At 48.7% G+C, this 27959-nt stretch overlaps 12 protein-coding genes across 12 annotated transcripts; 8 read left to right on the forward strand and 4 right to left on the reverse strand.

The window, feature by feature from the left end:
* Positions 1–116: 116 nt before the first annotated feature.
* xgeA (putative endoglucanase) lies at positions 117–938 on the reverse strand (the record flags this gene model as incomplete). The annotated part of the gene is made up of 2 exons (XM_057163197.1): positions 117–513; positions 583–938. 2 exons carry the CDS (start codon positions 936–938, stop codon positions 117–119), a joined length of 753 nt encoding a protein of 250 aa, XP_057021878.1.
* A 1616-nt stretch (positions 939–2554) lies between these two features.
* On the forward strand, positions 2555–3360 carry erg2 (C-8 sterol isomerase ERG2; the record flags this gene model as incomplete). The annotated part of the gene is made up of 2 exons (XM_057163198.1): positions 2555–2900; positions 2996–3360. 2 exons carry the CDS (start codon positions 2555–2557, stop codon positions 3358–3360), a joined length of 711 nt encoding a protein of 236 aa, XP_057021879.1.
* A 245-nt stretch (positions 3361–3605) lies between these two features.
* N7466_003802 (uncharacterized protein) lies at positions 3606–4566 on the reverse strand (the record flags this gene model as incomplete). Its single annotated transcript, XM_057163199.1, has 2 exons — positions 3606–3992; positions 4144–4566. The coding sequence occupies 2 exons, from the start codon at positions 4564–4566 to the stop codon at positions 3606–3608; spliced, it is 810 nt and encodes a 269-aa protein (XP_057021880.1).
* A 308-nt stretch (positions 4567–4874) lies between these two features.
* On the reverse strand, positions 4875–6302 carry N7466_003803 (putative proline utilization protein PrnX-like; the record flags this gene model as incomplete). The annotated part of the gene is made up of 1 exon (XM_057163200.1): positions 4875–6302. One exon carries the CDS (start codon positions 6300–6302, stop codon positions 4875–4877), a length of 1428 nt encoding a protein of 475 aa, XP_057021881.1.
* A 1432-nt stretch (positions 6303–7734) lies between these two features.
* On the forward strand, positions 7735–8195 carry N7466_003804 (uncharacterized protein; the record flags this gene model as incomplete). Its single annotated transcript, XM_057163201.1, has 2 exons — positions 7735–8094; positions 8139–8195. 2 exons carry the CDS (start codon positions 7735–7737, stop codon positions 8193–8195), a joined length of 417 nt encoding a protein of 138 aa, XP_057021882.1.
* Positions 8196–9797: 1602 nt separating this feature from the next.
* Positions 9798–11468, forward strand: N7466_003805 (MFS transporter; the record flags this gene model as incomplete). The annotated part of the gene is made up of 3 exons (XM_057163202.1): positions 9798–10018; positions 10079–10462; positions 10520–11468. The coding sequence occupies 3 exons, from the start codon at positions 9798–9800 to the stop codon at positions 11466–11468; spliced, it is 1554 nt and encodes a 517-aa protein (XP_057021883.1).
* Positions 11469–11870: 402 nt separating this feature from the next.
* N7466_003806 (uncharacterized protein) lies at positions 11871–12756 on the forward strand (the record flags this gene model as incomplete). Its single annotated transcript, XM_057163203.1, has 4 exons — positions 11871–11993; positions 12051–12150; positions 12204–12487; positions 12553–12756. Coding segments are annotated over 4 exons (711 nt in total), but the record flags the coding sequence as incomplete, so codon positions are not given.
* A 128-nt stretch (positions 12757–12884) lies between these two features.
* On the reverse strand, positions 12885–17697 carry N7466_003807 (WD40 repeat domain-containing protein; the record flags this gene model as incomplete). Its single annotated transcript, XM_057163204.1, has 4 exons — positions 12885–15002; positions 15055–16818; positions 16878–17559; positions 17609–17697. The coding sequence occupies 4 exons, from the start codon at positions 17695–17697 to the stop codon at positions 12885–12887; spliced, it is 4653 nt and encodes a 1550-aa protein (XP_057021885.1).
* Positions 17698–20382: 2685 nt separating this feature from the next.
* N7466_003808 (Mg2+ transporter protein CorA-like/Zinc transport protein ZntB) lies at positions 20383–20863 on the forward strand (the record flags this gene model as incomplete). Its single annotated transcript, XM_057163205.1, has 2 exons — positions 20383–20574; positions 20630–20863. 2 exons carry the CDS (start codon positions 20383–20385, stop codon positions 20861–20863), a joined length of 426 nt encoding a protein of 141 aa, XP_057021886.1.
* Positions 20864–21852: 989 nt separating this feature from the next.
* On the forward strand, positions 21853–22698 carry N7466_003809 (protein tyrosine phosphatase-like domain-containing protein; the record flags this gene model as incomplete). Its single annotated transcript, XM_057163206.1, has 3 exons — positions 21853–22072; positions 22137–22353; positions 22440–22698. The coding sequence occupies 3 exons, from the start codon at positions 21853–21855 to the stop codon at positions 22696–22698; spliced, it is 696 nt and encodes a 231-aa protein (XP_057021887.1).
* Positions 22699–24038: 1340 nt separating this feature from the next.
* N7466_003810 (uncharacterized protein) lies at positions 24039–25505 on the forward strand (the record flags this gene model as incomplete). Its single annotated transcript, XM_057163207.1, has 3 exons — positions 24039–24440; positions 24523–25364; positions 25421–25505. The coding sequence occupies 3 exons, from the start codon at positions 24039–24041 to the stop codon at positions 25503–25505; spliced, it is 1329 nt and encodes a 442-aa protein (XP_057021888.1).
* Positions 25506–26236: 731 nt separating this feature from the next.
* N7466_003811 (cytochrome P450) lies at positions 26237–27922 on the forward strand (the record flags this gene model as incomplete). Its single annotated transcript, XM_057163208.1, has 3 exons — positions 26237–26559; positions 26616–27709; positions 27786–27922. The coding sequence occupies 3 exons, from the start codon at positions 26237–26239 to the stop codon at positions 27920–27922; spliced, it is 1554 nt and encodes a 517-aa protein (XP_057021889.1).
* Between the last annotated feature and the right edge of the window lie 37 nt (positions 27923–27959).

The following is a 27959-nucleotide window of genomic DNA, read 5'->3' on the forward strand; positions in this document are numbered from 1 at the left end:
TGTCATTCAGATGAGCCTATTCAAAAAAAAAAAAAAAAAAAAAAGGCTTCAAGCTCCAGGCTCAAGTCCCTTATATTTCCAAATATTCTCGCTCACCACCAGTTCTCCTATCTGACTTAAACAACTGCGACAGAGTACGAAGAAGTAGTGAGGGTGGCACTGCCAGTGAAGGGCTCAGTACCAGCCTGCACATCAACCAAGTACAAGCTCGAGCTCAAGCCTTCCTCATCAATAAGGTAGGTATAGAACTCCAACAAATCACCCGAGAAGCTAGTGGTGGTCTCGGTGGCAACGAAGCTGTACACGGTGGTATCTCCGTTGGGACCAGAGTACAGCTTGAACGAGACACCGCCGATGGTAGTGGTTGCGATGGCCGATCCAGTCGAAGAGATGGGACCAGCACCGCCCAGCGCTGCAAGCCAGACCATGATCTCGTACTCGTCGGAGCCGCTCGCGGTGGAGGCCAAGAACATGTCGTACGAGACATCAGCGACGATATTGGTGGTGGAGTAGCTATTGGTACATATCGATGTTAGCATCGCACGAGGGTCATCCGTTTTGTTTTGTCATGTTTCGTCTTACCTCCAGTCCCATGTGGTCTTGATGCTGGTGATGCTCTTCAGCGTCTTGGCCGTGAACTGAAGCGCCGCACTGGCATAGCTCTTCACGTCCGAGGAACCACCGGCCCATGTCCACTCGGTGGACCAGGCGATGGTGGAGCCGCTCAACGAGCTCACGGTGACGCACTGCGATCCGCTGGTGGCCTCGGCTTCACCCCAAAGGTCATTGTAGACGATGTAACTGCCTGTGGTGATAGTTCCCCACTGATCGCAGGTGGTGGTGGAACGCTTGCTCAGGGACTTGGTGGGGATGGTCGCGGCATTGCTCAAGCCGGCGAGGACAAGAGACAAGACCGACAATGGCGCGAAAGACTTCATGGTGAAGAGTAATCAAGAGAGAAAGATAAGAGATGCTGATGATGGGAGAGACAACCTTGGAGTCAAAGTCTTTTTCCAGACCAGACCCGGCGATCATATATACTTACGCTCAAATGACCTCCTTCGGGGACATTGGTGATTTGGACATTCATCCGTGGTGGATGGTGTTCCGCATAGAGCACGGAGGAGTCCTGTCTCAGGTTGTCATCTACGGAGCTCCACCGGGCATTTTTTTTTTCTTTCTCCTTTGAAGGGTGCTTCATACTACTCTGCAACAACCAGAACCAAGCCTCGGGGAACGTGGTCCGTGAAGATTTTCCACGACTGGGGTCTTTTTGTTTCTGGGCTTGGGTGATTTTGAGTTTGGCGTACTTTTCCGTTTCTTGGAAGATCTCCGACTGTTGACTTGGAATCTGAGACGACGGCGCCGGCCCGCCTGAGGTCCTTAAGTGGAGGAACACGGTCAAAACGGGTCCATTGTTGATATCCCGAGGTTCCTCCGAGTGGGTTTAGAAGGAATTTGTGGAAGAAATGCTATATACATATCTCGAACATTCTAGGCGATGTTTAGAATACATTGAGAGCTTAAAAATCAGGGGCTCTAAGGGTCCATAGACCCATTTGGTGTGCCCCTTTCCCGGCACATGGGCATCGCTTTTCAAGTGACAGAAAAAGAGAAGAAAAAACCAGAATAGGAGCACTGGCCTCCGTATTCTGATTCCTGATGTATGGTTGGAACTTCACATGTGCAAGCATCAATTATTCCTTGATGGAAATTTCGGTGACTTTTTGTCTATTTCTTATTTTTTTTTTACCCGAGACTTGGATCTTATGACGAGTTTTCAAGCCACAATTTCATGAAGAGTCCTTTTATATGCACCCCGCATTCGTCACCCTTAGTTTCACTGTTAGCCTGGCTTTTGTGAAGACTTGGGGTGATTTAGGCTATATGCAAGTATTTCCAAGTATTGTCTGCTTCGGAGAGAGGGCCGTTTTGGAGTGGGTGATGATCATCAGCACCGCGTCATATCAATTCAACACTATATGTAGATAAATGCCTATCCAGGATCCTATTGGAGACGCTTCAGTACTGTAAAAATGTCCAAGGATTTGCCGATTTCTTGCCCTTCTTCCCTAGAAATATCCGCAATGATCAATTGATGTTGAATATTAAATTTTAAGCCTCCTGGTTAACTCCAAGTAACGAATTACATAGTTGTTTATATCAAACATGACCAATCAGCGCAACATGAATCGGATTGGGGCGATCCGATATGGCGTGTGGATGATTCGGGGTCGGGTCTCACATTCTCAGTAACATCAATTTATCAATTCATACTGTGAGGGTTCAACATGGCATTGAAATCACATAAACACCCAATACCGACTTAAATAGATAGGTATTCAGGGCAGTCTTCAATTTCAATTTCAATCCCATTACCCTTGCGCATCAATCTGCATTTATCCCTGTTCGTGTTTATTGTTATGTGCCGGCTCCACAGTGGAACTCCGGGGTTCGCCAGGGGCTGATAACCTCACCATTTAATTTTCGGCTTTTTTTCCACTTTCCGCATCTCCTACCCTGTGCTCTTCGCCTTCCACCCCAATCCCTCCAAATGCCTTCCAAATCTTCCAGCAAGAAGGCTACCAGCTCCGGCTGCGGTTGCCGCTGCTTCTCCATCAAGAGCCTGAGCTTCCTGGCCATTTTCTTGGCTCTGTTCACCGCCGTCTACAGCTACCTCGATGCGCGCCTGGAGCAGTTCTACATCTTCGACCCGGAGCACCTGCACGATCTTTCGCAGCGCGCCATCAAGACCCATGGCGAGGACACCCGTTCTATCGTCAACTTCATCGTCTCCGAGCTGGAGGAGAAGGTCGGACCTAACTACCTGAGCACCGAGGAGGAATGGGTGTTCAACAACGCCGGTGGTGCCATGGGCGCCATGTACATCATCCATGCCAGTACGTGATTTGATTTCCAGTCCCCGACTGGCGCTTTCTTGTTCTGCTCCCGCCATTGAGGCCTTTGGCTAATCTGTCTTGTCCTTTTCTCTTAGGTATCACTGAGTACCTGATCATCTTCGGCACCGCCATCGGTACCGAGGGCCACACCGGTCGCCACACCGCTGACGACTACTTCAACATTCTCTCCGGCACTCAATTGGCCTATGTCCCTGGCTCCTTCGAGGCCGAGTCCTACCCCGCCGGTACCGTGCACCACCTGCAGCGCGGCCAGGTCAAGCAGTACAAGATGGATTCGTCCTGCTTTGCTCTCGAGTACGCTCGTGGCTGGATCCCTCCCATGCTTTTCTTCGGCTACGCCGATACCTTCTCCAGCACCCTGGACTTCCCTACCCTGTGGGCGACTACTCGCATCACTGGTCGGGAGATGATCTCCAACCTGCTGCGTCTGAAGCTGTAAAGCCAATAATGAGAACGAGGATGAGGGTTGATTGATGTTTTGATAAAGAGGTCTCGTCATATGCTTTGTTTTTGTTTTGTACATTACAGAATCTGGGTGCTCGGTGGATCGGAGTCTGATTGTATCATTGACTTTCTTTCGAAAGAAAATTTAGATATGAGTTCGATGGGATAGACATACCTAAAAGCAAATGCCATACTTACCTAATGATTGATTTGATTCCATCATTCCATCATTATTCCGGGCTAGTAGGTTACTTCATCTTTAGCCTGGAAAAAGGCCTCCATCATTCTCGCCGGCTCCGTGACTTCTCCCTCCCCCGCAACAAAAGCCTCACTAAACGCAGCAACACCAGCTTGGATCGCGCGATCCATCGAAACATTCTCCCAAGTTCGCATCAACGCCTTCTGCCTCCGCACAGCAAGTGGCCCATTCTTCTCCAAAGAGCACAACCAACCCTCAACAGCCTCATCCAATTCGCCCAGCTCAACAACCTTCTCAACAAGCCCCCACCGAAACGCTTCCGCAGCATCAATATTCTCCCCCAGCAAAAGAAGCTGTCTTGTCCGACCCCATCCAATAAGACCAGGCAAAAGTGCCGCCTCAACGACACTGGGAATGCCGATTCGAACCTGGAATGAATCAGCAAGGACACAAGTCAAGCCAAGCCAAGCCAAAAACAAACAAACAAATGACTATACATAAATACACATAGCTTGTGCTGTGGTTCTACGCGAATACTGCAAGATGGAAGAATATATACTACTAGTAGTATGTACTTACTTCCGGCATCCCAAAAACCGCATTCGAGCTCGCAACCCTCAGATCGCAGGACGCCGCAACTTCCAGTCCGGCACCGAGCGCGTACCCGTTTATACGTCCGATGACCGGGACAGGACAGTTGCGTAGACTAGCACATACTGCGTGGACCCTTGAGATGAAAGCCTCTGCGGCCGGAGGGGAGTCTAGTCGTGCCATCTCGGCTATGTCGGCGCCGCCGATGAAGGATTTTGGGCCTGCGCCCGTGAGAACGATGGCGAGGAGGTCTTGGTTTTGGGATGTGAGCGATTGGAGGGTTTTGGGGATTTGGTCGAGGAGCGGCGTGTTGAGGGCATTTAGTTTGGCTGGGCGGGAGATTGTTAGGTGGGCTATTGTTCCTGTTGTTCTGCGGGTGATGTTTGTGAGGATTGTGGCGGCGGGGGACATTTTGGCGTTGTATGGATGTTATGTGTGCATGTGTATATGTGAAGGTATTTATTATTGTAAGGCCAAGTGTTGATGCTGGGTTGGGGGTTTTCTATACTTGGGGTCAAAGACCGAGGATTGCCGACTTAAACGCGGGGAAGAAGAATGGTGCTCGGATATCAGTCTTCTAGTAGGGGTATGGAGGTCTTCAGAAGTTCAAATAGTATTAATTGAATATAGTAATAAGAAAGCAAAAAGAAACTTGAAGAAACAAAGGGTATATGATACAGTGCCCAAATCACATCATGATCAAACTTGAATGCAAAGTCTTAAAAGTCGTCCACTGTAGTCCCCAAGTTGCGCTCCCGTGCCAAAGCAACTAGATCACCGCCTGTAACCAAATCCATTAAGCCTAGTCCAACGCTTTTAAAGATGACGTTGCCCTTCTCCACCCATTCAACTAAACCCTTATCCTCACTTTGACCGTCTTCCTGGAGAGTGGCATGGCGCACCATCAACAGCTCGCCTAACTCGACCAACTGCTGTGGCTTGATGCCTGCTTGGACGATCTCACCAGCCTCCTTGATAGCCGCATCGAGACTGTCAACAACAACAACGCCACTGCGGCGGGTGTGCTTGTGGTAATGGCGGTGAGGCGGAGTCACATTTACTTCATCTCGAAGGATATCGGGGTGAATCTCCGCCATGTGAGCCTTGTACGACCCAACAGCTACAATAAGCCTGCCCTTCTGGCGACCTTCACGCGAAGTGAGGTATTCAGCCGGAAAGAGAGGAGTGAGAGAGGGCGTGCAGCAGAAGATGACATCCGCCTTGCGTACATGCTCTTTCAAAATCCGGTGATAGTCACCAAAGTCGCTGCTGACAGCGGAGAATTTCACATCACGGCGCCAGTCCGAGTTCTCGGGCAAATAGATATCCCGCAGGAGCTTGGCGGCACGATCAAAAGATCTGTTCACGATATAAACGCGACGAATCTCGTCGCCGCGCAGAGTCAATGCCAGCCGAATATGCCAGTAAGCCTGCGTACCGGCGCCAAAGACCAAAATCGTGCGCACCTTCTTGCGCTTGTTAAAGATCATCAGCGAGGCCAGCGCGGTGCGGAAGGCTGTGAGTTCGTGCGCGTTGATTAGGGCGAATGGGAGACTTTCCCCGTCGAGGAGGGTTACACTGCCCCGCGGCGAGGTGTCGCGGGTCCCCGCTCCGGGCCAAGCGCCAAGAGTGTTGGAGATGACGGACTGCTGATTTACGCAGCCCGTGAGAAGAGTCGAGCTATCGGTGCTATCGCCCCCGCTATCTTTGGTGGCCGTGGGGCTCACAGAACCACCATCTTCTAGCGAGGAGCCAACGGACAGATCGCTCATTTCGGAGGAAAGTGAGGCCACGGAGTTTCGTGCGGAGGCCCTTCGTCGGGTGCTGGAGCCGGTGTCGCTTTCGTTGCCTTCATAGCCACTTCGCTCCACTGCACAGCCCGCCTTATCTCCGTCCTGGAGGGATATCATCTTGATGCCCAAGGTTTTGCCGGTGGTGGCGGGCATGAATAAAGTGGTGCACCCATTTTGGCGTGTGATGGCTGTTCGCTGTGGTTGGTAGGTAGCCGAACAACCTTTATCCTGGGAACCAGTAGAATATTCACGTAGCGCCTCGGAAAGGTGACTTTGGAGGGTGCGAATCTCGTCACCGGTGAGAGACTGCAGGAGCTCGTGGAGGTTCGATCGGGAGAGGATTGTAAGGGGCATATGGGGCGGCTTGTCGGATCAACGAGGGTAGGGGTTAGGTTGAGAAAAGCGAAGAGAGAGAGGAGGACGAAGAGTCATATATTTGGTTGATCTGTTATCTCCGTCAACAAAGCCGCCACCCGGCCGCGCACACTTGCCAAGATAAGTGAAACATACTGCGTATTCTCTCAGTCCACTTAGACTCAGTTGTGAGGATTTTTTTTACCCACAAGGTCTGGTGCCTGGTCTCGCCAAGGGGTTGTCGGGCGCAAGCGTGGAGATGCTCCAGTTTAAACGAGTCCGCTCCGAACGAGACCAAATTGATTTCTCCGACGATGACGACAGCCGCGTCTTTTAGGGCGGGGAGCGGGGTTGATCAGCAAAGACGGTTGCACTAGGAATCAGCCTTCCAGCAACTTGAAAAAAAGTATTTGAATCGAGTTACCATAGAAGGTCTGTGGAAGATTAACACATCAAATAAGGTATCCAAAAGCATAGATCGACTTTTTTTGACAGCGGCGCATCCCTGCTGCATTCAGCCCCTCCTTCATGGCTTAAACCGGAAGACCTCACTCCGGAGATCAATTTTTCTTCCAAACAAAACATGTGTTGAATGTTTTTCTCACATATTACAAAACCAACTGCCTCCTTCTAATCAATATTCGAGCTGTTATTGAAGAAGAAGCTTACAGGGCGGAGTCTTCAAGTACTCTGCGCCCCCTTACCATCCCACCTACGTCGTGATATGTACTATCAACTCGCCAGGTCGGCCAGCGATCCTTTGGTACAAGACATAATGTTTTGTGAAATTTTTACTTCCTCTTGATGATTACTAGGTTTAACGGACTGTGGCTTCCCCCCCCACCAAACCCCCTTCAGTTGATTCTCGACGCGGAGTGCACGCTAGTACGATCAGAACCTAGACCTCGAGCTATCCACATTGACCCTCGGAAGAAGTTTGACCATGAACCTTTGCTCCTGGGTTACTAGGTAACAAGGTGCTGTCGAAGATGTCTGTACCCAATGTTGTCTCTCTACGTCTACCTTGACGCCTTAGAAGTTCCTGGGCTCTTACCGATCTGCTTCAACCTCGCTGCGCCACAGTTTGCCTGGAAAAGGCCTCGGGAATCTGTACTTATGTACTAGTATATATGAACCATGGCACATCCCCATTCTGAAAAGGTTAGAAGCTGATGCGTCTGGGCACTGGGGGGATGCGTGAGTTTTCAACCTGAAACCTCAAAGTCCTAGCCTTCACCTCCAGATGTCTCTAGCGTCACGTCGGCATCTCAAGCTTTACTAGTAAGTACCTAGTACTATTTGTTGCATCTAGCTGTGTTTCCTTCTAACCTTAGAAGAAGAATCTAGAAAAACGTTGACCTTCGCAATCTACATTTCTTTGCTTCTACCTATTGGTTGATTAAGACCTTCCTTCCAAGGAGATACTTGCGAGATGGACCAGTTTTGGGTCCCCGAGGCCGATAGGACTGTGCCTGAGAGACGCCGTTGGCACAATGTCGATTTGAGCCTGAATCCTGGTATCTACATGCACCGACCATCTCCATTGGAGACCACGGAGCCACCTACAACCCGAGTTCCTGCAGCCCACCGCGCCAACCACGCCCACCACGCCTACAACCAGCGCATACAAGGTCTCCATCAACCATCCGTCCCCACGACTCGTGATCCGATCGAGGCCCTGTTTAGTTACGACTTGAGCGGAAGAGATCTCATGGCTGAATGGAACCCTTCCGAGGCTGCAGGGGCAAATGGTTCCACAATCGAGAACAGCATGAGTCGCATTCCTCCCTCGGTATCCACCATCACACCGAGGGCCACCAACATAACTGACAACAGTGGAAGAACTCCCTGCCAACACGGGGGGTATTGCAGGAGACAAGAGTGAGCGATTAAGCACTGAGAATCCTAAGTTTCTCGCTGCTAACGCACCCATTTTTACCAGGGTTGGCCCTTTCCGCTGTGGCTGGAATAATTGTTCGTACGATGGCACGTTTCGGTGCAAACGATCGTTGCTTCGACATGTTGGCACCATACATGTCACTCCGCGGTCTGTTCGGTGCCTCCGATGTGAAAGGGTCTTTAGTCGAAGGGATAATATGACGGAACACTTAGGCAGAGTTCACGGCGAACACAATATCCGATAGGATGTTTTGATATAGGTATCTGTCAAATATTGGTTGCTCCGTTGTAAGATTGAGGTCGGGGATTTCCGCTATGGCACCGACGGAGTTAATGAATGCTTTGCACGCGTTCACGATTGTTCACGATTTTTTTTGATTTTTTTTCTAGTCGTTTTCGGGGGTGCGTCGTTTTATACACATTACCTAGATTCCAACAATCTATCCAATTGCGATGTTTCTTCCGTGGTCAAGCGTTTATTGTATGGGTGGGCCAATGTAATCAAGTCTTTGAAGATCCCATCGTGCGCGACCAGGGATCTTTTATCTGTAGTCATCGACCGACATCGCAGCTGACAGTTGCTAGGTGGTGTTGTCGCGGATGAAGTAGCACTTCGATTTGAGTCCTCATCGCGTCCAATGATGATGCTGTTGAAAGTGAAGGGGAGACAGAAGAGGAAGTGGGTGGTGGTGGATCGTTGGCACATGAGTCTGAGCCCCTGTAAGTCGCATTAGCTGTACTACCTGGGTAGACGAGACGAAGAGAAGTTTTTGTCAGTAAGTGCGCAGTCAAAGTATTGTTTTTTCTTCGGGCAGCTTCGCTTCTCCTTGACTCTTGACCTTGGAAGAGCGAGTCAATTCAGGCCTTTCAGCCGCAAAGTATTCCATATAACTGGAAGATCTCGCTTCGGAGAACCTCGGTTCTTATTTAAAAATCGCTAATCACCTTCAATAGCCTCCCCGAAACAAAGCAAAAATGCAAGCGATCCTAACTAAAGTGTTGAGTAATCAATGGTTAGTGATCGGGGGTTTTTAGCCGGTGGAGCAATGTGAGCCAATCAGAACGTCGGCTACCTTTTTTGTTGACAAATCATATATTCGAGACGATGAACTCACTTTGTATAGTTATCACGTCGATTATTCAACACGCGACGGTTATACGGCTGCTTCAATGGAGATTTCGCATTTCGGCCTTATTTTCATGAGAAAGCGAGCGCAAATTCGTCATCTCTTGATGTGGTCGACAAGCTATAAATTGTGTTATATTTTCTCCGAAAGCCATCCGAGCGTAACACAAAGCACATGGGTATGCATGCAGCTAATGCAGGTGGCGTCACTGTCGTGGGTCGACTAAAACTAGTGATTGTGATTCAGAAATCATCAAAGATCTCAGGGTTCAAAGCCCCACGTTCAGCCTTGCCCGCAATTGCTCGTATAGAATTTGTTTAAAACCCACCTGGGGTGATTCGATGCGCATATATTTTTCAACATTTCGAGGTTGATTTTTGGAGGAACATCTGGCTATCAACCCGAATTTCCGATTCGGGGGATATCAAAAAAAAGGATCTAGGTAGGAAGGTCAGAGCGGGCTTCTAGTATGTCGGACACTACAGTCACAAAAGAGGTCGATCCTGGCTCTGGCGATTTCTCGACCGGTACGGAAACCCCTGATCTTGAAGGACGATTGAACGAGCACAAAGATGCCTTCATAGATCAGCCTACATGGGACTGGGAAGATGATCCCGAAAACCCATATAACTGGCCAACAAATATGAAGTTTCGACAAGCCCTAATGATCTCATGTGCGGCATTCACAACGTGAGTTAAATCCCCATGTTGATGAATGAGGATCTGAAATTGACTATTGCCATTTTACAGCTCCCTTGGGACATCAATCTTGACACCAGCACACACAGCGTTCATGGAGGAGTTTAATGTCGGCAGTACGGTTGCCATCCTGCCCCTATCGCTTTATGTATTTGCCTTGGCTCTGGGACCAGTGGTAGGAGGCCCTCTATCAGAAACCATCGGCCGATATCCCGTGTACATCGGTGCCGTAGTCTTCGGCAGCCTGTTCACTATTGGTATCGGGTTCAGCAACACGATAGCGTCCGTCTGTATACTGCGATTCCTCGCGGGATTTTGCTTTGCGCCAGTATTGGCAATCGCTGCGGGGACAATCAATGAAACGTGGAGACCTGCCAAGCGAGCGATTCCTTCGATAATATTCATTTTGACACCATTTTTGGGCCCTGGTATAGCGTTCGTATTTTATCAAGATTGCCAATAGTCTCAAGAAACTTGCTGACTTTATCACAGACCAGTTATTGGTAGCTTCATTGTTGCCCGAAAGGGTTGGCGTTGGACACAATGGACGCTTTTATTTTTCGCGATATTCACCATGTTCACACTCCTCACTGCCCAGGAGACTTTTCATCCAATTATCAAGCGTCGTCGTGCTAAGAAACTCGGGTTGCCAGTACCGCCATCACAGCCGCTGTCTTCAAGAATTCACCTTTTCATGACGATAGCGCTCATTCGACCGGTGCAGATGCTTTTCACCGAGCCTATCGTAGCTTTCATCTGCCTATATGTGGCTTGTGAATTTGCCACACTTTTCTCGTTCTTTGCGGCGGTCCCGCTCGTATTTGAAAGCGTATATAGATTCGACCTCGAAAAATCAGGCTTGATATTCCTATCCATAGTTGTTGGATGTTTGCTCGGTGCTTTCACAGTGTTGCTATGCGATATATTCTTCTACCGTCCAAAGTCGGCAAAGCACCCACCAAACCAAGCGCCTCCGGAGTTGCGCCTATACCCAGCCATGATTGGGAGCTTTGGGTTGCCCATTGGTCTGTTCTGGTTTGGCTGGACATCCAGGGTCGATATTTCGTGGGCCAGCCCAGCCGTGGCGGTTATGGTCTTCGCATGGGGCAACTTGTGTGTCTTCATTGGCACAACACAGTATCTCGTTGACACGTATCGCGGTATCACGATAGCCAGCGCGATGAGTGCAAACAGTTTGGCTAGATATGGACTTGCAGGAGTATTCCCACTGTTCACAATTCAAAGTACGTACGCGTTTGAAAACGACGAGACCAGACGACTGATTGCCCCACTAGTGTTCACAAAACTCGACATTGCGTGGGCCTCGAGCTTGCTTGGGTTTATCGCGATTGCGCTTTTGCCCGTGCCTTGGATATTCTTCATGGGCGGGAAGAAGCTAAGGGACCTGAGTAAGTTTGAGGGGCGTGAGGGTTTGGAATAGTAAGTTGTTGCAAAAGTTGCCTTGATTTCGGCTCAAGTGCGACGCGTCCTTGCAACACATCCATATGTACCTAGTAGGTGTTTAAGGAATGAATTTCAATGAACGTATTGAAAATCAAAAAGTGTTACTGAAACGTTTGATCAGATGTAGTTTGAATCCGATCTGAGGCTCAAAATGACGTCAATTGAGATCTTTCTAAAATGGTGAGGATTCAAGGGCTCGGAACAGGCCGAAGTTCAAACGGCCCAATGGATGTGGTGGAGACTCCTTCACTCAACAAACTTCCCGCGGTATAACTCCGAAATTCGGATGGTTGGGAAATCTCATGAGTCAAGTTGATACTGATGCATAATCAAAAAATACTGATGCATAATCGGAAAATGCTCTCATCACTATATAGACGAATCTGCAGTGAACATTGGAGTTTGGAAATTAAACAGTCAATTCAACATGATGTCTCCTCGCATCACCCTCTACTTTGACATTGGAAGTCCATTCAGTCAGATTGGATTCCATATTCTCAGGGTAAAGTTGTCTACAGAGAAGTGGATGATTGATTGGACCATCTAACCCCCTTGATAGAACTCCCCTGTCTTCTCCAAATGTCAAATCGACTACGTGCCAGTTCTTCTTCGAGACTTGTTTCAAAAATGCAATAACACACCCCCAATCGCAGTGAAGAGTAAGCTTTCCATGGATATTGGGATCGATCGGTGTACTGACCCATATGCGAAGACAAGCTTCAGTGGATCCAAGGCGAGCGCCTGTACTGGGGTCACAGATTCGGGGTCCCGATAACCGATGCCGTGCCTGAAGGATTCCCAACCTCGACGATCGATATCCAGACCGCGTTATGTCTTGTTGCTAGAGAGGCGCCTGAGAAGTTGATCTTGATCATCGAGACGTTCTACCGTATTTTCTGGTCCGAGGCGGATACCAAGATTGCCACGCCCGAAAGATTCTTCGCCGTCCTCGAAAACGAACTAGGAGAAGAGGTTGCATTAAAAATTCGGAACAAAGTAGGTGGATTTCAAATGTTATTTGTCTTTGAAATTTTGCAGGTACTGATACTAATGTTGGCTAGTCAACAACGTCGGATGCGAAGACCATCTTGCTGGAGAATACACAGCAAGCCTTTGATTCCGGGGCTTTTGGGTTGCCGTGGTTCGAATGTGTCAACTCAGAAGGTAAACAGGAAGGTTTTTGGGGAATTGACCACCTGGGTCGCCTGGCAGACTTCCTGCAGTTGGATACCAGCCTTGATCGTTCTTTCCGAGTTTTGTTGTAATTGTAGAAGATAGACATAAAGAAGATAGATTTAGATGCCATAAATTAATTGCTCCCGAGTTTATAGAAGAACATAAAAAAACAACCTTAAAAGTTACGATTGCATTCTTTGTAGATTCTTGAGAGCTGCTAGACTTGAAATCTAATAAATGAGACGAGCCCCGATGCATGTCCTAGGGCAAATAGGTTGCCACGGACCGCAGAGCAACTAGGTCGAGAAGCTGGGGGAAGCCAAAGAATGTTTCTGTCGTTCATCTTGATCCACTTTGGGTCGATGAAGATTCTCGGACCCGAACGTTCTAAACCAGTTCCATGACTTGGAGATTCATAGAAAGCCAAGTAGCCTCGATTAGTAATTAGATCCGATCCATTATGACTGAGTTCGATATGATCGAATGCTCTATTGGCTCTGAGCGACTGCTGTAGCTTGCCTGTCGCCCTGTCCCAGAGAAAAACTCCATTGTCAGAGCTAGATGCCAGTAGTGCACCGTTGGGGGAAAAGGAAAGTGAATGAAACGGGCCCTTCCGGACCTGCAGAGTCTGGTTTAACGCGCCTGACGCCGTGTCCCAGATGAAGATACTGTTATCCGAACTGGATGCTAGAAGCGCGCCATTCGATGAGAAGACAAGTGAATAATCCAGACTTCGATGGCTCTTGAGAATTGAATGTAGCCCACGTCTTGCCACGTCCCAGAGGTAAATAGTATCGCAAGTACTAGATGCCAGTAGGGTGCTATCAGGCGAGAAGACAACTGAAAGAAACTGCATGTGGCCTGTATGTTTTTCTAGAGCCCGATGGCTGTATTTTTCCATATCCCAGAGATGAATGCAGTCCTTAGAGCTAGATGCCAGTACTTTGCCATTAGGTGAAAAGGAAAGGGACGGAGGTGGGCCTAAATAGGGTGCCACATCAAGCAGGATCCGATCCAATGCACCTGTCTTCGTATTCCAGAGGCGTACGGTAGGATCGGTGCAGGTGGAGGATGATGCTGGTAGGCTGCCGTCAGGTGAGAAGGCGACCGACTCAACTCCCTCCGAATGACCATCCCTTGCTTCTAGTGCACCTGTTCCCGTATCCCAGAGACATACAGTGTTATCACTAGAGCCTGCGAGCAGCGTCCCGCTGGGCGAGAAGGTAACTGAACGGACCATCCCTGCAACTGAATGATTCTTAAGGGTCTGCTGTAGCGTACCCGTTCTTGTGTCCCAGAGGTGGATCGTAGCATCAACACCAGACACTACGAGCGCGCCGTTGGGGGAGAAGGTAATTGAAGAAACGACTGAAGGGTTCTTCAGAGTATGCAGCAGCGTAGCTGTTGCCGTATCGAAGAGGTAAATCTTTTCATCAGAGCTGAATGCTAGTAGCGCGTTATTGTCTGAGAAGGCCGTAAGATGTGTCAGACCATGTGGGTCACGCGCTAGCAGTTGATGTGCCGTATTTGCCGCTATCTTCCTGAGATAAAAGGCATTCGGGGAGTCAAATACTACTAGTAGTGCACCGTCGGGCGAGAAAGCCATTATGTTCTCCAAGCGTACATTCAAGTCTCCCTCAGATATCTGTCTCAGAATACCCTTTGCCACATCCCAGAGGTATATAGCATCGGTAGATTCAAGAGATATATTATCACATGACAAGGGGCATATCAAATGGCCCTTGAAGGTCTGTAGTAGCTTGCCTGTCGCCACATCTTGGAGGCACACCGTATTTTTAGAGCCAGTTACCAATAGCGCACCATCGGCCGAGAAGGAAAATGACCGAATTGGATCTGAATGGCCCTTCAGGGGTTCCTGCCCTTCGCCTGTCGCCGTGTCCCAGAGGTACACAGTATTCTTCGAACAAGACGCGAGCACCGCGCCATTGGGTGAGAAAGCAACTAAGCGAACCGGACCTGAATGCACCCCCAGTATCCGATCTAGCGCACCTGTTGTCGTGTCCCACAGGCGCACGGTTTTGTCATCAGAGCCGGATGCCAGTAGTGCGCCATTGGGTGAGAAGGCAACTGAGTTGATCAAGCCTAAGTGACCCTCGAGTGTTTGCAGCTCTGGACTCCAAGTATCCTCAACCTGTGGAAATTGGCATATCCAACCAGGAGGATCAGCCTGCTTGCGCACCATTGAGGTTCGTGGTGCAAATATCAGCCCTGACGAGTACAGTTGGAGAGGCGTATCATTGGCGACCTGGTGATTTTTGAGGACAAATCGGTTCGCATCATGCAGAAAGTCAGATACTGAAGAGCTGCAGTCGGCCTATATCTATCAGTACACGAATATCCTAGTATACTCATATATGGTCACTCACATTGACAAGGTCTTGTAACTTGCCTATCAGCCTGATGCTCTCTGTTATCGATCCCATAAGGCTCAAAGCTTCAAGCCAATGAAGAAAGTGGCTCTCGAGGAATTGAAGCGCTCGATGCCCATTCGAAAGCATGTCTCCACTACCCTTCAAGTGATGCACCCAGTAAAGACACGCATATTGAACCTCCGACGGCAGGCATTGGTGCAATTTTTGCTGGTCAAGGGAACGACGAGATTTTCCGGGGGATCCGAGTCCACAGATATCCTGTTTTAGGTAGCCACCTTGGGAGAGCAGCTGAAGACATCTGTCCGCAAGCGCCCTTTGAGTAATCTTCACATCAATCCAGAACTCGTGAGGGTCCTCAGGGTCCATGTGGACAAGGAATTCTCGGAAAGAGTCGTGAAATATTCTCACAGGAGTATTATCATTGTCAGGGATGACCAGTACGGAGTGAAGTAGCTCCAATCTATTGTTGACGTGTTCAATGGGAATGCCCAGAAGTCTTGCCAGTGGCGCGGCTCCAAGAGGATTTTCGAGGGTGACTATCGAACCCACAATTTGCCTGAAGTCATTAAGTACATGCCGACGATGGACACCCTTAAGCCCGTTTATTATTTGTTGAAGGATGAATCGGTATGTTTCGTCGACATCCCCACGGGACTCATTTTGGAGTATCAGTTCAAGCCGATGATCCGGTCCACCATTGAGTCTGATATCCCCGATGAAGCGGCAGGCGGTAGCCGCGAAGATGAACAATGGAGTGGATCTCTCCAGGAGTTTTTGGAGCTTAGTGGACCCCGGCCAGCCAGACTTGATTCTGGAACTGCGCTGAATCTCGTCCAATCGGATCTTCAAAAATATTTCCAAGTCCCGCTTTACTAAATCTTGCGGGATATCGTGAAGCGGAACTTCTTTGACTTTCCCTTGAACATCCCGGAGCCATAGGCGAATTGGAGGCTCGAACCTGCTAGTGACAAAGAACTTCAATGGGATTACCACCGAAATATCAGTCTGCAGCAGGATCTTGATGATCTCTTCAGTGTCCCTATCCCTCTCGCATTCATCCAGCGCATCGATCACGACGGTCATGGTTTTGGGAACGTCACGCGAGATGGCCTTCATTGGCAGCAGGATAAGCTGCTCAAATTGCTCTCTCAGCGCTGTTGTACCAATGCTAGGGTTGGCTTCGATTGCGCGCCGCACATACTCCGCCAAGGCAGGTATTCTGTGAACCAGGTGGATAGTAATTGTTGTAAAAAAGCGCTTGGCACTACGGCGGTCGGCTTCGTCCCTCCTGAAGAAAAAGCTGGCCGCAAGAAGTCCCTCCTGGTTAAGTCGACCGGCCACTGTACGCGCGATTGTTGATTTGCCTGTGCCAGCCTTTCCTTGCAGCCAGTAGATATGCTCACGAATTATTGGGCTGTCAGTCCATTGGCTAATGTCCTCAAGCAGCTCCCTACGTGTGTGCCCATCGCATGGTGTAACTTCCTCGTTTGCATGGGAGTTGAATGCAGCGTCTTCCACAGACCGTAGATGTTCAAAGACGAACATCTGGGCACTGCTCAATTTTGCAGGCGGTTTGAAGAATGCGCGGGCCTTCTGTTCCAGGCTTTTCAAACGTGGCACGACCATATAATTCCATTGACTATCCTCAGGGCCCTTGAACTTCTGCAAATGGTAATGGCTACGGGCTATCCCACCGCGGTCGATCCCTTCTGAGAAGTCAATGCAGGCCGAATATTCAGGAACCACGAACTCATTTATCTAGGTAAATCGTGCTTAGTATCAAGAACGGAGTTTGAAAATGTTTCAAGAGGACCTACCACTTTTTTGTCATACTCCTTCCAATGTTTGGAAACACGACTCTCCAGGAGCTCAAAGAAGCAGGTGATTGGAACAGGATGGTCAATTCGTAACTTGAGAAAATGTGTGACTGACTCTGTAAGATATTGACTTTCGGCAACAGACGCCGTCATACTTTTCTCTCGCATTTGAAAGGTTTCAACTTCTTCGTAACATTTGTGAATCTTTTCAACCATCTTCTCGAGTTTGATTCCTTGCCTTCCTCTGAGAGGGACACCAAAAAAGGCGATCCCTGCAGTGGACTGAAACAGACTATCCCGGTCGGAAGGTTCTTTCGCAGATTTATAGAGGGCATGCATCACAGGAAAGCCTCCATAGCTGTGGGCGATGAAAACCAAAGGCCGAGTGGAGTCCTGTAGTTGATATCCATGAGAACGTTGTTGTCCAAGGAATGTAGTAACGCTCACCTTTCGAAAGCTTTGAAGAGACATTTGTAGTTGATCACTCACATCGGACACACGTGTCTCGCTGAGTGGATCTCCGGATTCAGAAAACCAACTGGATTTGTAGTCAAATCGCATGATGCGAGCGTTCGGGAAAAGACTCGGGAGCATGTTTTCATCTTGTAGCCAGTCGACATTGGTGTCCTTGTGAACCCAGGTTTCATTTGGATTGGCTGCCATACCATGAACAGCAACTATGCTAAATAAAATTCAGCTTCAGTGAATCAAAATACAAACATGTGCCATACTCAAACATGTCTGTCTCATCTCTAGGCTCCACAAGAACTTTTAGATTAAACCTTTCACCTTCTGACTTGCCTGACTTCGGGGGATTCATATTGAGCTTGGTTTTCCACAACTAGCAACTATAGCTTGCCCAGCGAAGTAAGAATGAGAGAGGATCAAGTAAAATATAGCTGGATATTTTTTCCAGGTCTCCTGCGGGGTTAAGAAAGAACATCCATCCTGCCTGGCACGTGCAAGGAAACGATGTGCGTTATCTGTGTTATTTGCTTTGTCTGTTTGTTTGTGGAGGGGGCGCAATGAGATCTGACCAATCTGGCAATCATCCACTTCAAATCCTTTGGGGCGAAAAATGCGGCCTAGTATGTAATATCAAGGCGATGGAGGGCCGCTATGACCAACTGTTTGCCCAAACAGTTCATTCCGAGGATCCGATAACTCCTGCTGACTTATGAATCTGTGATCGGCGCAGCATCTTTCTTAGCGCTGACGCATGCGGACTGCAACCTTGGAAGGCTCCGAGGCTGGAGCGTCTGCACCATAGACTATAGTACATTGGTGAAACGCCCATTTTGTTGGATTGTTTTCTCAGTGGTGGCTGGACTAGGCGCCGATTGGCAAGACTCAAGAGGGCAGGTTCCGTGCAGATCCCTGTGGAGCCCCGCGGCACAAACACTGCTCCATTCGGGGCTCTACATACGGTAACACTGCCCCACCGGCCCTTTAATCCCACTCTCCTCCGCAACACTCAAGTGTATGCCTTGCAGGTGCGTTTTCCAGGTAAGAGTTAATGATGATGAATGTACTGATCTCAATCTGATACTTCGACCGCCACATACACATTTTCTTGGCCGCATCGGTAGTCCGATTGGCAGGGTCTGTACGCGTGTTCGCGCCTGCGCACCTAGGCAGGCGCCTCCATGCATGCATGTACATCAGGCTATATGCACATGCGTAGGCAAACAGACTGTACAGCCCCAAAGGAACGCAGCCAATTGTTCCGCGACACGTCGAGCAAGGCAGCCCGTCCCTACCTTTCTTGTATCCCCGCCGCAATACCAAGAAAATGATTACATTCTCGTCCGAATTTAAAGGTCTCACAGACGTCCGAATTCGCTTCGGCACTCAGGGCCGAGGGTACCCGTCACGAATCATCAGTATATCCATTCTCATAATTGGCGGGGCTCCAAGCTTCCAGTTTTCATCTCCTCCAAGTTCGTTTTTTCTATCCAGAAGGACCAGAGCAATCCTCGCCCCTCTCCCATGATGGCTTGTACGCAAGAATGGCTGTCATTATCACGCCGCGAAAACCCCGACTCGTTTAGTGAGCTACATGAGTGCCACACTTTTTGTGCCCAAATTCCAGTGAGCCTAGCCTTGAAGAAAAAGTTTGAAATTTACACAGAAAAAGCCCAGGGCAGTTTCTCATACATAAATTCCAAAGACTCACATCAGGGATGGACTGCAACTTGAGCCCGATTCCAGCCCTTCCATTTCTACACTCCCTCTGCGAAACATTCAACGCCGCCAGATGCAATCGGAGCCAGAGATAAAGTCCTACCTCGATGAGACTGATTTGGTAGATCTTTCACGGTCCAGTAATGTTTAATGTTGCCCGAGCTAATAATTGGATAGGATGTTCTCGATATCGTTGTGATGTAAGTGTCTCCCTTGCGTGTGTTCATTGTCAAGCCATGAAACCACAGCCTTGGAAGCACTCGAAGTCCACCTGGGCACGATTTGAGCTAAGAACTCGCAGGGCATTTACGAAATCCCCATTAACAGAAAACAAAAAATATCCGCTACCTATGTCTCCTAATCTATACGACCGGGTTTCGGGGGCTCTGGAAACCTCGCCAGCTTTCCTGAACGTGTATCATACGGGCTTTGCCTTCTTTTCTGTTTCACCGGGCGTTCAAAGTAGAGGATTAGTACAGCAAGGCGAGCGTAATATCTCCTCTCAATCAGATTTTTGTAGTACAAGCGGCTAACAGAGTTCAGAGCTCATCATTCAACAACCTCGATCGCATTCTTATTTTTCCATGGGACTGACAGTGACTGATACGGGTAAAATAAGAATCCTGATCTTTGGAGCTCAGGCATGGTCCTTATCCCAGCTGTTTAGCTATCTAGAGTCTGCCGATCTTTCTCTTGGAAAAGTGGCAGTCTCTATTCCAACAGGAATCCTCGAGCTACAAGCACAGTGGTTCACTGGAACAATCAACAGCCTAAGGCATCACATTCGCGCCATCGAAGATACAACCGGAATGAGAAAATCAATCATTCCCCAGGACGTTCAACAACCCGCTCAAGACTGGAAACAACTAGACATGGTTCCAATTACTGGTGAAATGAGCAGTTTACTGAGTAGACTTTCTTTCTTGAAGATGCAAGCCGAAAGCGCATTATACTTGATCCAGCGAATGCACCAGCATGCAGAAACACTGACTACCAGACATGGAAAACATGGATCCGCAATTGATGACCAACATAGACTTTTCATTGACCTTGAAAATGCCCGAGGGTGGTATAATGGAATTGTGGCAGCATGTAATTATTTGGTGCGACGAACGTCCGCACAGACCGAAACGGTATGTTCTTCTCTTCAATCTAAGGCTCAATTACCCTGAGGATGCATGATTGCGACCTAAGAGGTCAACCAAGACCGCTCAAAGTGACTCGGAGGTCTGAAGTTTAGTACTAAGTAAATTAGGTTTACTCTCTCCTAGCATCTCAAAATAGCATTATAAGTACCGAAATAGCTCGAGCCTCGAATGAAATGGCTCAACTCAGTCGAAAGGACAACCAAGCAATGCTCAATCTTGGGGAACTGAGCCGCCATGACGCCAAACTTATGATTGAGATTGCACGAGATTCACGCTCCGTTGCACTTTCTACTGCCCGGGACAGCGCTTCGATGAGAGTACTGGCCGTCGTTACAGTTCTGTTTCTCCCTGCAACATTCACCGCTGTAAGTGATCGATACAAGATTTTTTACATCCTCAAGTCCTTACGCGCGTGGGCAGACGTTCTTTTCCATGACATTCTTCAACTTCCTCGATGACAGCCCAAAAGCTTCACGGTGGATCTGGATATACGTGGCTGCTACTGGCGTCTTGACTCTCATCATCCAAGGAATCTGGGCATTCATGTCACATAGAAGCCAAGCCAAATTAATGTCTGACTCGCAAAGTGACATGAAATTGATGGATGACGAGGATCCGGTGTCGTTGGCAGGAACTGGGCGTAAAGCACCCTAGTAACCATCTATTGAGGTGAGTATTCAAATTACCCCGTTCAGGTCACGGTGTACATCATACATGCACATCAATGCAGTCGGACTTTCTTTTTTATTTTGCAACAGTGTCAAGATGGTTAACAACTAGAATAGGCTCTGCGCCATCGACCACTTTTTGCCCTCGTCATAATCAAGTGCTGCATATTGGAATATCGCTCGCCAAAGCAGGGTGAATTGGTTTCCATCAAAGTTGCCAAAGGCATCTTTCATGCTACCTCTACCTATCAAAGACCCCTTGAGCGAACGAGGCAATTGAGTGTGCACATGTATGTGGAAATCCCACAAGACAGGGCTATAGCCTTGAGATGATTTATAGATCTACCAACCATTCGAAGTACTTTCCAAAGAGGCAGATATTACAAAATATTGGGACCATAAATTTTCTATGTCCGACAATTCAATTGAAACAAGCTCTCTGATAGCCCTTAATATGGTGATTCGGCCGATGGTATGCTGATGTGGCAAGAAGAGGTTCAAGAGGATTGTGCGATCCAACAGTAGTGTATTGTGCTATGGTGTACAGTATATAAGTACTAAATCCTGTCACCTGTGTAATGTGAGGGTGAGGGTGACGACTCTGTGGAGGGGAAGTTTTTGAAAAGATTTTGCAACCGGCCAATTCAGCTGGGGGTCCGGGACTCCAGATACCCTTAAAAGGGTCGTCAAAATCGACAAATCCAAAAGAAAATCTCAAGCACTTGAGAGTGCACCAAGTTCATCTATGCACCCGATACCTGAGAGGCTGAGACCTGTTGCCAATCATTTCTCCGGCTTATCCTGCATGCTCTCATTGTGGGTCCAATATTTCCTGATTGGGTTAACCTCAAGATGTCAAATTTGCTGAGCATCTTCACATGTCAAAACCTCGAACATCAAAAAAAAAATCAATCCTTCTGATATCTCCCTGAATATTAATATTGGCTCTGCAGAAGCATTGAAAAATCAATTGCAATGGCCTCAAAGGACCCAATTCAACCTCAGTCCTCAATCGGCCGCACCTATCTTGTGCTGTACAATGCCACCTGTGCCGCCCTTTGGCTATCGATTTTGGTCACCACAGCGAAAACTTGGATCCAGTCGCCAGACATCACGGCAGTATACAAATCCGCAGAGCCATTGACGAGATATACCCAGACCCTCGCAGTGGTTGAGATTCTCCATGCCGCGCTCCGTACCTACCCCTTTGTCCCCAGCATTTCAACCTCGGTCGCTCAAGTACTAATCGAGAACGTCAGAAATTACTCGCTCTCCGGTCTTCACTACATTTACGCAAGTCTTTGCTCGCTCTGTGCAAGTCTGGGCTATCAATTATGCGTTCCCCAGCGCGACTGCCCCCTCAGTGGCGTACACAGCCATGCTCTTGGCTTGGTCGTCGGCAGACACGATCCGCTATCTATACTTTGCAATCATGCAAGCTGGATATCCAGTTCCTGCGCTGTTGAAGTGGTCTAGGTAATCCCATAATTCTTTTCGCTTTATCCCCATACCTCTTCATCAAAAATTCCGCGTTGCGCTAACGTGGTTGGTGTCCGGCCTAGATACTCGCTATTCCTGGCTCTGTATCCCGTCGGAATCAGTAGCGAATGGTGGTTGATGTACAAAGCTACCACTATTGCTAGCAACTGGGCTGTACTCGGCATTTTCTACTTTTTCTTGGGACTTTACGTACCCGGTAAGCATTCCAACTCGTTTCCCCAGGTGGCTTCCGCGGCAGTGTCTAATCTGCGATACATAGGGTCGGTGATGATGTATTCCTACATGCTAAAGCAAAGACGAAAGGTTCTAACCAAGAACTAATCGCCAAGATGAAACGACACCGTCGCTTCTGGTAAGGTCGGCGCTATATACCGTCATTGCTTGCTTTGGCTACCCTAGCGCAGAATACTGCAAATTAGGATTTTTTTTGGTGTCAACCAGCATCAGCGGCAACTGATTCAGACTTTGAAGAAGCGATATTTTAATAGACCATGCGATCCAATATATAAGCCTGTGAATAAATCGTGAATCAATCACAAGTACATACATTGAAAAAGCAGCTTCCGCCCCCACTATAATAGATGCCTAGGTGTGTGTACTTACTACTGGAACATGTGGATAGCGTAGAGTATAAGGCGAAGGCGGATGCTTGGAATGGTGATGCATGTGGGAAGTCAGTTCGACTAGAGTTGACGGGTTGTGCAACCTAGATAGTGGGGTGCATTTACAATGTAGTAGTACTAATGTATGAGTGGCGCAATTCGAATTTGGCGATGGAGAGTATACGTGGCATGCCGCATGGTGTCCCCAGTCTCGTGCTAATATAGACGCCACACAGGTGTGAAGTGGTATGCAGTGTGTATGTACATACTACTTCACAGCCCTTGTCTTGGGTGCGGAGTAGCGGGGTGTACTTGGTGCGCAGCCTTACCTCAGCAGGCAGCTTCAATCGTACTCGTATTAAGCGTCTATGTGTAGGCCGACCGTTGTAACTCGTACAACGTCAACGTGTACATGCTGTATAGAAGATCTGAGATGCTCCACTTCTGATGAATCGGGATAGCTTAATGCAGATGTGAGGAGTTTCAAAACAAAAGTACCAGAAAAAAAAAAAACGGGGAAAACAATATATTCAAAGCTTCTGATCTCACCTCTAGCAAGTTCCAGTTTTGTGTTCAATCAGAAAATGTTCGGCAAATGGTGTTGTGGCAGTGCAAAGTCTTGGCCCTGGAACGGAGCGAATCAAGAGGCAAAGGCGGTGGAGTCCCAGATGTAAGATCAGCGCCCAAGCTCCCTGCCAAGGTCTCGTGTCGTTACAGCTTGGTCAACCATCGAGGCTGTGCTTTGTCCACAGTTCCCTTGGTTTTCCTTTCTCCTCCATTCGCATCACGGGTCCTCTCCGCTAATTACTGATTACGTCGTTTCAACCACGGATCCTGTGGCTGGAAGACCCCGCCTTAATTTCGCATTTTCACTTTCCTAAAGCTTGGCTTTGAATCGTAATCCAATATGTGTACGTGATGCCTTCCAACTTTCCGCTGCTCGTTTCCGCTCGATCCCGGCTGCCATTCCAACGTCGTCTACCTTTGAACTGACGGCCCCCAGCTTCCGTTCAATTTCGCAAGGAGTTTCGAAGCCATAGCTTCGGACCTGGTAGAAGAATGAGCTCCGGTAATGCTTCTCTGCAGCCCGGCGAGCAGACCTCGCTCCTCGGTCGTCGCTCTCTCTCCGGCTTATCTCATCACGAGCATGAAGACCACGGGAGCCATCATCACCACCCCAAGGACACTCGCGCCTGGGTGAGCTGGCCATTGCATGTTGTACGCTTGACCTGGTTGACCTTGGTCCGTGATTATGTCAATGTGCTTCTCATCTTTGTGCCGCTGGGTATCATTGCTGGAGCTCTCAAATGGGACTCCACGGCCATTTTCGTCTTCAATTTCCTCGCTATCATCCCTCTTGCTTCCCTTCTGAGCTTTGCTACTGAGGAGCTGGCAGCGACTATGGGACAGGCCCTTGGTGGTCTCATGAACGCTACCTTTGGAAATGCGGTCGAGTTGATTGTGAGTGAACCACTGCCCGCCTTGACCATCTGCTGTTTAATGGGAAAAAGTACTAATGAAATGACTCCAATTGGTTGAATAGGTCAGCATCATCGCGCTTAAGGATAACCAAATTCGAGTCGTGCAAGCCAGTATGCTGGGAAGTATCCTTTCTAACATCCTGCTGGTCTTGGGATGTTGTTTCTTCGTCGGTGGCCTTCGATTTCCCGAGCAATCATTTAACAGCACCGTGGCCTCCACCATGTCTTCTTTGATGGCCGTCGCATCCGCCTCGCTGATCATTCCAGCCACTCTTTATGCCGCGTTGGATAAGTCCACACACGACGCCCAAGATAACATTCTCATCTTGTCTCACGGCACTGCCATTATTCTCCTCATCATCTATGTGATGTACTTGTTCTTCCAACTGCGATCCCACGCTCACCTCTTCGAAGAGACAAACGGTAGTGATACTGAGAATGCTGGTGGTGAGAATGGGGAAGAGGAGGAGGAGGAGGAGCGTATTCTCAGCCCCTGGGCCGCGACTGTTGCCCTCATTGCTGTCACTATCCTTGTTGCGATCTGTGCAGACTACCTGGTCGGCAGCATTGACAGCATCGTGCAGAAGACTGGCATTAGCAAGACTTTCATTGGTCTGGTCCTCATCCCCATCGTTGGTAATGCCGCAGAGCACGTCACCGCTGTTGTGGTTGCCTACAAGGATAAGATGGATCTTGCCATCGGTGTTGCCATCGGCAGCAGCTTGCAAATCGCCCTCTTTGTCACACCTTTCTTGGTCATCCTTGGCTGGATCATGGGCATTGAGATGACACTGCACTTCCAGACCTTCGAGACTGTCGCTTTCTTCATCTCTGGCCTGGTGGTTACCTTGCTGATTCAGGATGGAAAGTCAAACTACCTCGAGGGTGTCATGTGCTTAGGAATGTACGTTGATTTCAAATTTTCTCTACTGTATTTCTTTTTACTAACATGGTTCTCAGGTACACCATTTTGGCCCTTGCATTCTACGTCTACCCTGACGATGTTTCCGATACCCCCGCTATGCTGGCCAACCTTTGGAACTAAGCTTAAACACATTGATAATGTGATGATGCTCTGGTGCTCTACTTGAGGTATCACTCTCTTGATCGCCAAAGCAACCCTCTGCTGGTCAGTGGGCGATTTGAGATGTGATCTTCTCATTACTATTCAGCGAAACAGTTTTTCCTTTCATTGTATTTTGCTTCTACCTACCCTTTGGTCTTTCCTTATTCACAAAACCTACGCTTTCTTGTATCTAAAGCGAATCTGAACATTTCCTAGCATGATTTCTAACCACATCTCTTTCCTTTTCAACCATAATTCAAAGACATGATAATTCAGGGCCACGATGGATTCAAATGTGGCCTCGGCAATGGATAAGGGGAGTTAATTGTCCATTATGTCATTTGCATCCTTATCGCCCGCACTGCCGCACCTTTATCAGCCTCTCGGGGAGCGAAAGTAATATCCGCAATCTGGTTGGACCAAATTTAACCCCAGATCAATTACAGCAATAACAGTTCCACCACATCGGCAAGAGTATCGTCTACTGCACCAATCCGGGCCTTATCCGGCAAAAGACCTTATCCTTGCGCGGGGTCTAGGATTCAATTACCTAAAAGAAGCAACCCGCATCCCGCAGGAAACTGACCTCATATAAGTGGTCGGTTCCCACCTCAAGAAAACACAAAAAATAAAGATCGCACAAAGTTAGGGTGAAACCCGTACCGTCTTCCATACCCGATACGGATGCTCTCATCCCAATTGCAATAGCCATGTCGGTCACCTCACTCGTGGCCGTGCTTGTCGCAGCGGTCGTACTATATAAAGGAATTATCTACCCTGCCTTTGTGTCGCCACTGGCCAAGATCCCAAATGCGCATTGGAGTGTCCCTATTTCGCCAGTATGGATGCTTTGGAAACGTTACCGGATGCAGAATAACCGGACTATCCAGTCTGCTCACGAAAGACTTGGCCCGATTGTCCGGCTTGGGCCATCGGAGCTCTCCGTCAACTGTGTTGATGGAGGCATCAAGTCCGTGTATACTGGCGGATATGAGAAGCATGAGTGGTATCCTCGTGTCTTTGGGTCGCTTGAGTGGGTTACGTTAGATGGCATTTAGTTTGTGCGAATTGACTGACAATCGACTACAGCACCGTGAGCATGTTCACAATGGTCGGAACGAAGACTCACTCCATTCGTAAGAGAATGTTGTCCAACATCTACTCCAAATCCACACTCCAGACTTCGCCTCACCTTAAGGTAGTCTCTGATGCAGTGATATTCGATCGTCTCCTGCCTATCATCAAGGAGTCCGTGGATGCAGATCAAAGCATTGATGTTCATGACCTGAACATGGGACTTACTCTCGATTTCGTCTCGGGATACCTCTTCGGTCTACGAAATGGCACAAACCATTTACAAGACCATAAATTTCGCAAGCACTGGCTGCACATGTACCTATGCCGCAAGCCATTCGAGTTCTACCACCAAGAAGCCCCTAACTTTGCGCCATGGATGAAATGCCTCGGTATACGAATTATCCCCAAGTACTGCGACACTGCCAACGCAATGCTCGATACCTGGGCATTGGATCTCTGCGCCAGAGCCGGTGACTCACTCGACTCGACAGATCCAGCATCCGAACCAATTGTATACAAGCAGCTGAAACAGGGCCTCGACAAGCAAGACTTGAAAGCGGGCATTTCCAACCCAGATCCCAACAAGCAGAAGAACGACATCGCCTGCGAAATGTACGATCAGCTCACAGCAGGCTTCGAGACAAGTGCCGTCGGCTTGACATACCTGTTCTGGCAGTTATCAAGACACCCGGAGATCCAAGAGAGACTTCGTGAAGAACTACTAACCCTCGATCCACCGATCTCTTTCCCCAAATCTAACGAGCTGCCCTCCGCAAAATCGATCGATGCCCTGCCCCTTCTAGACGCAATTGTTACCGAGACATTACGTCTTCATGCCCCGATCCCAGGTATCCAGCCTCGCGTAACGCCCGCGCCGTCTTGCACGCTGGCCGGTTACGACAACATCCCGGCAAACACGCGAGTCAATGCACAGGCATACTCCTTGCATCGCAATCCGGAGGTCTTCCCCGAGCCAGAGTCTTGGGAGCCGAAACGCTGGCTGAAGGAAGAGAACTCGGTGGCCGATCTCGAGGAACGGCGCCGCTGGTTTTGGGCATTCGGAAGTGGAGGACGGATGTGTGTCGGGAGCAATCTCGCCTTGCAAGGTAATAAATACCCTACTAGTGGCCGAGGTCCGCAATGACATAGCCCGTTGAAAAAAAAAGCTAATGAGTATATTAGAAACGAAACTGGTTGCAGCGGCTATCTTCTCGAACTTCCGCACCACCATCGTGGATGATACAGACATTGACGCTATAGATGCGTATACTGTGCACCCGAAGGCCGAGAAGCTAGTCCTCAAGTTCCAGGCAGTTTGATATGATTGTCTAGCTGAATTGGACTTAATCGATGATA

The sequence above is a fragment of the Penicillium verhagenii genome (assembly GCF_028828195.1).
Source record: "Penicillium verhagenii strain IBT 33310 chromosome Unknown utg000005l_segment0_segment0, whole genome shotgun sequence".
NCBI classification, from domain to species: domain Eukaryota; kingdom Fungi; phylum Ascomycota; class Eurotiomycetes; order Eurotiales; family Aspergillaceae; genus Penicillium; species Penicillium verhagenii.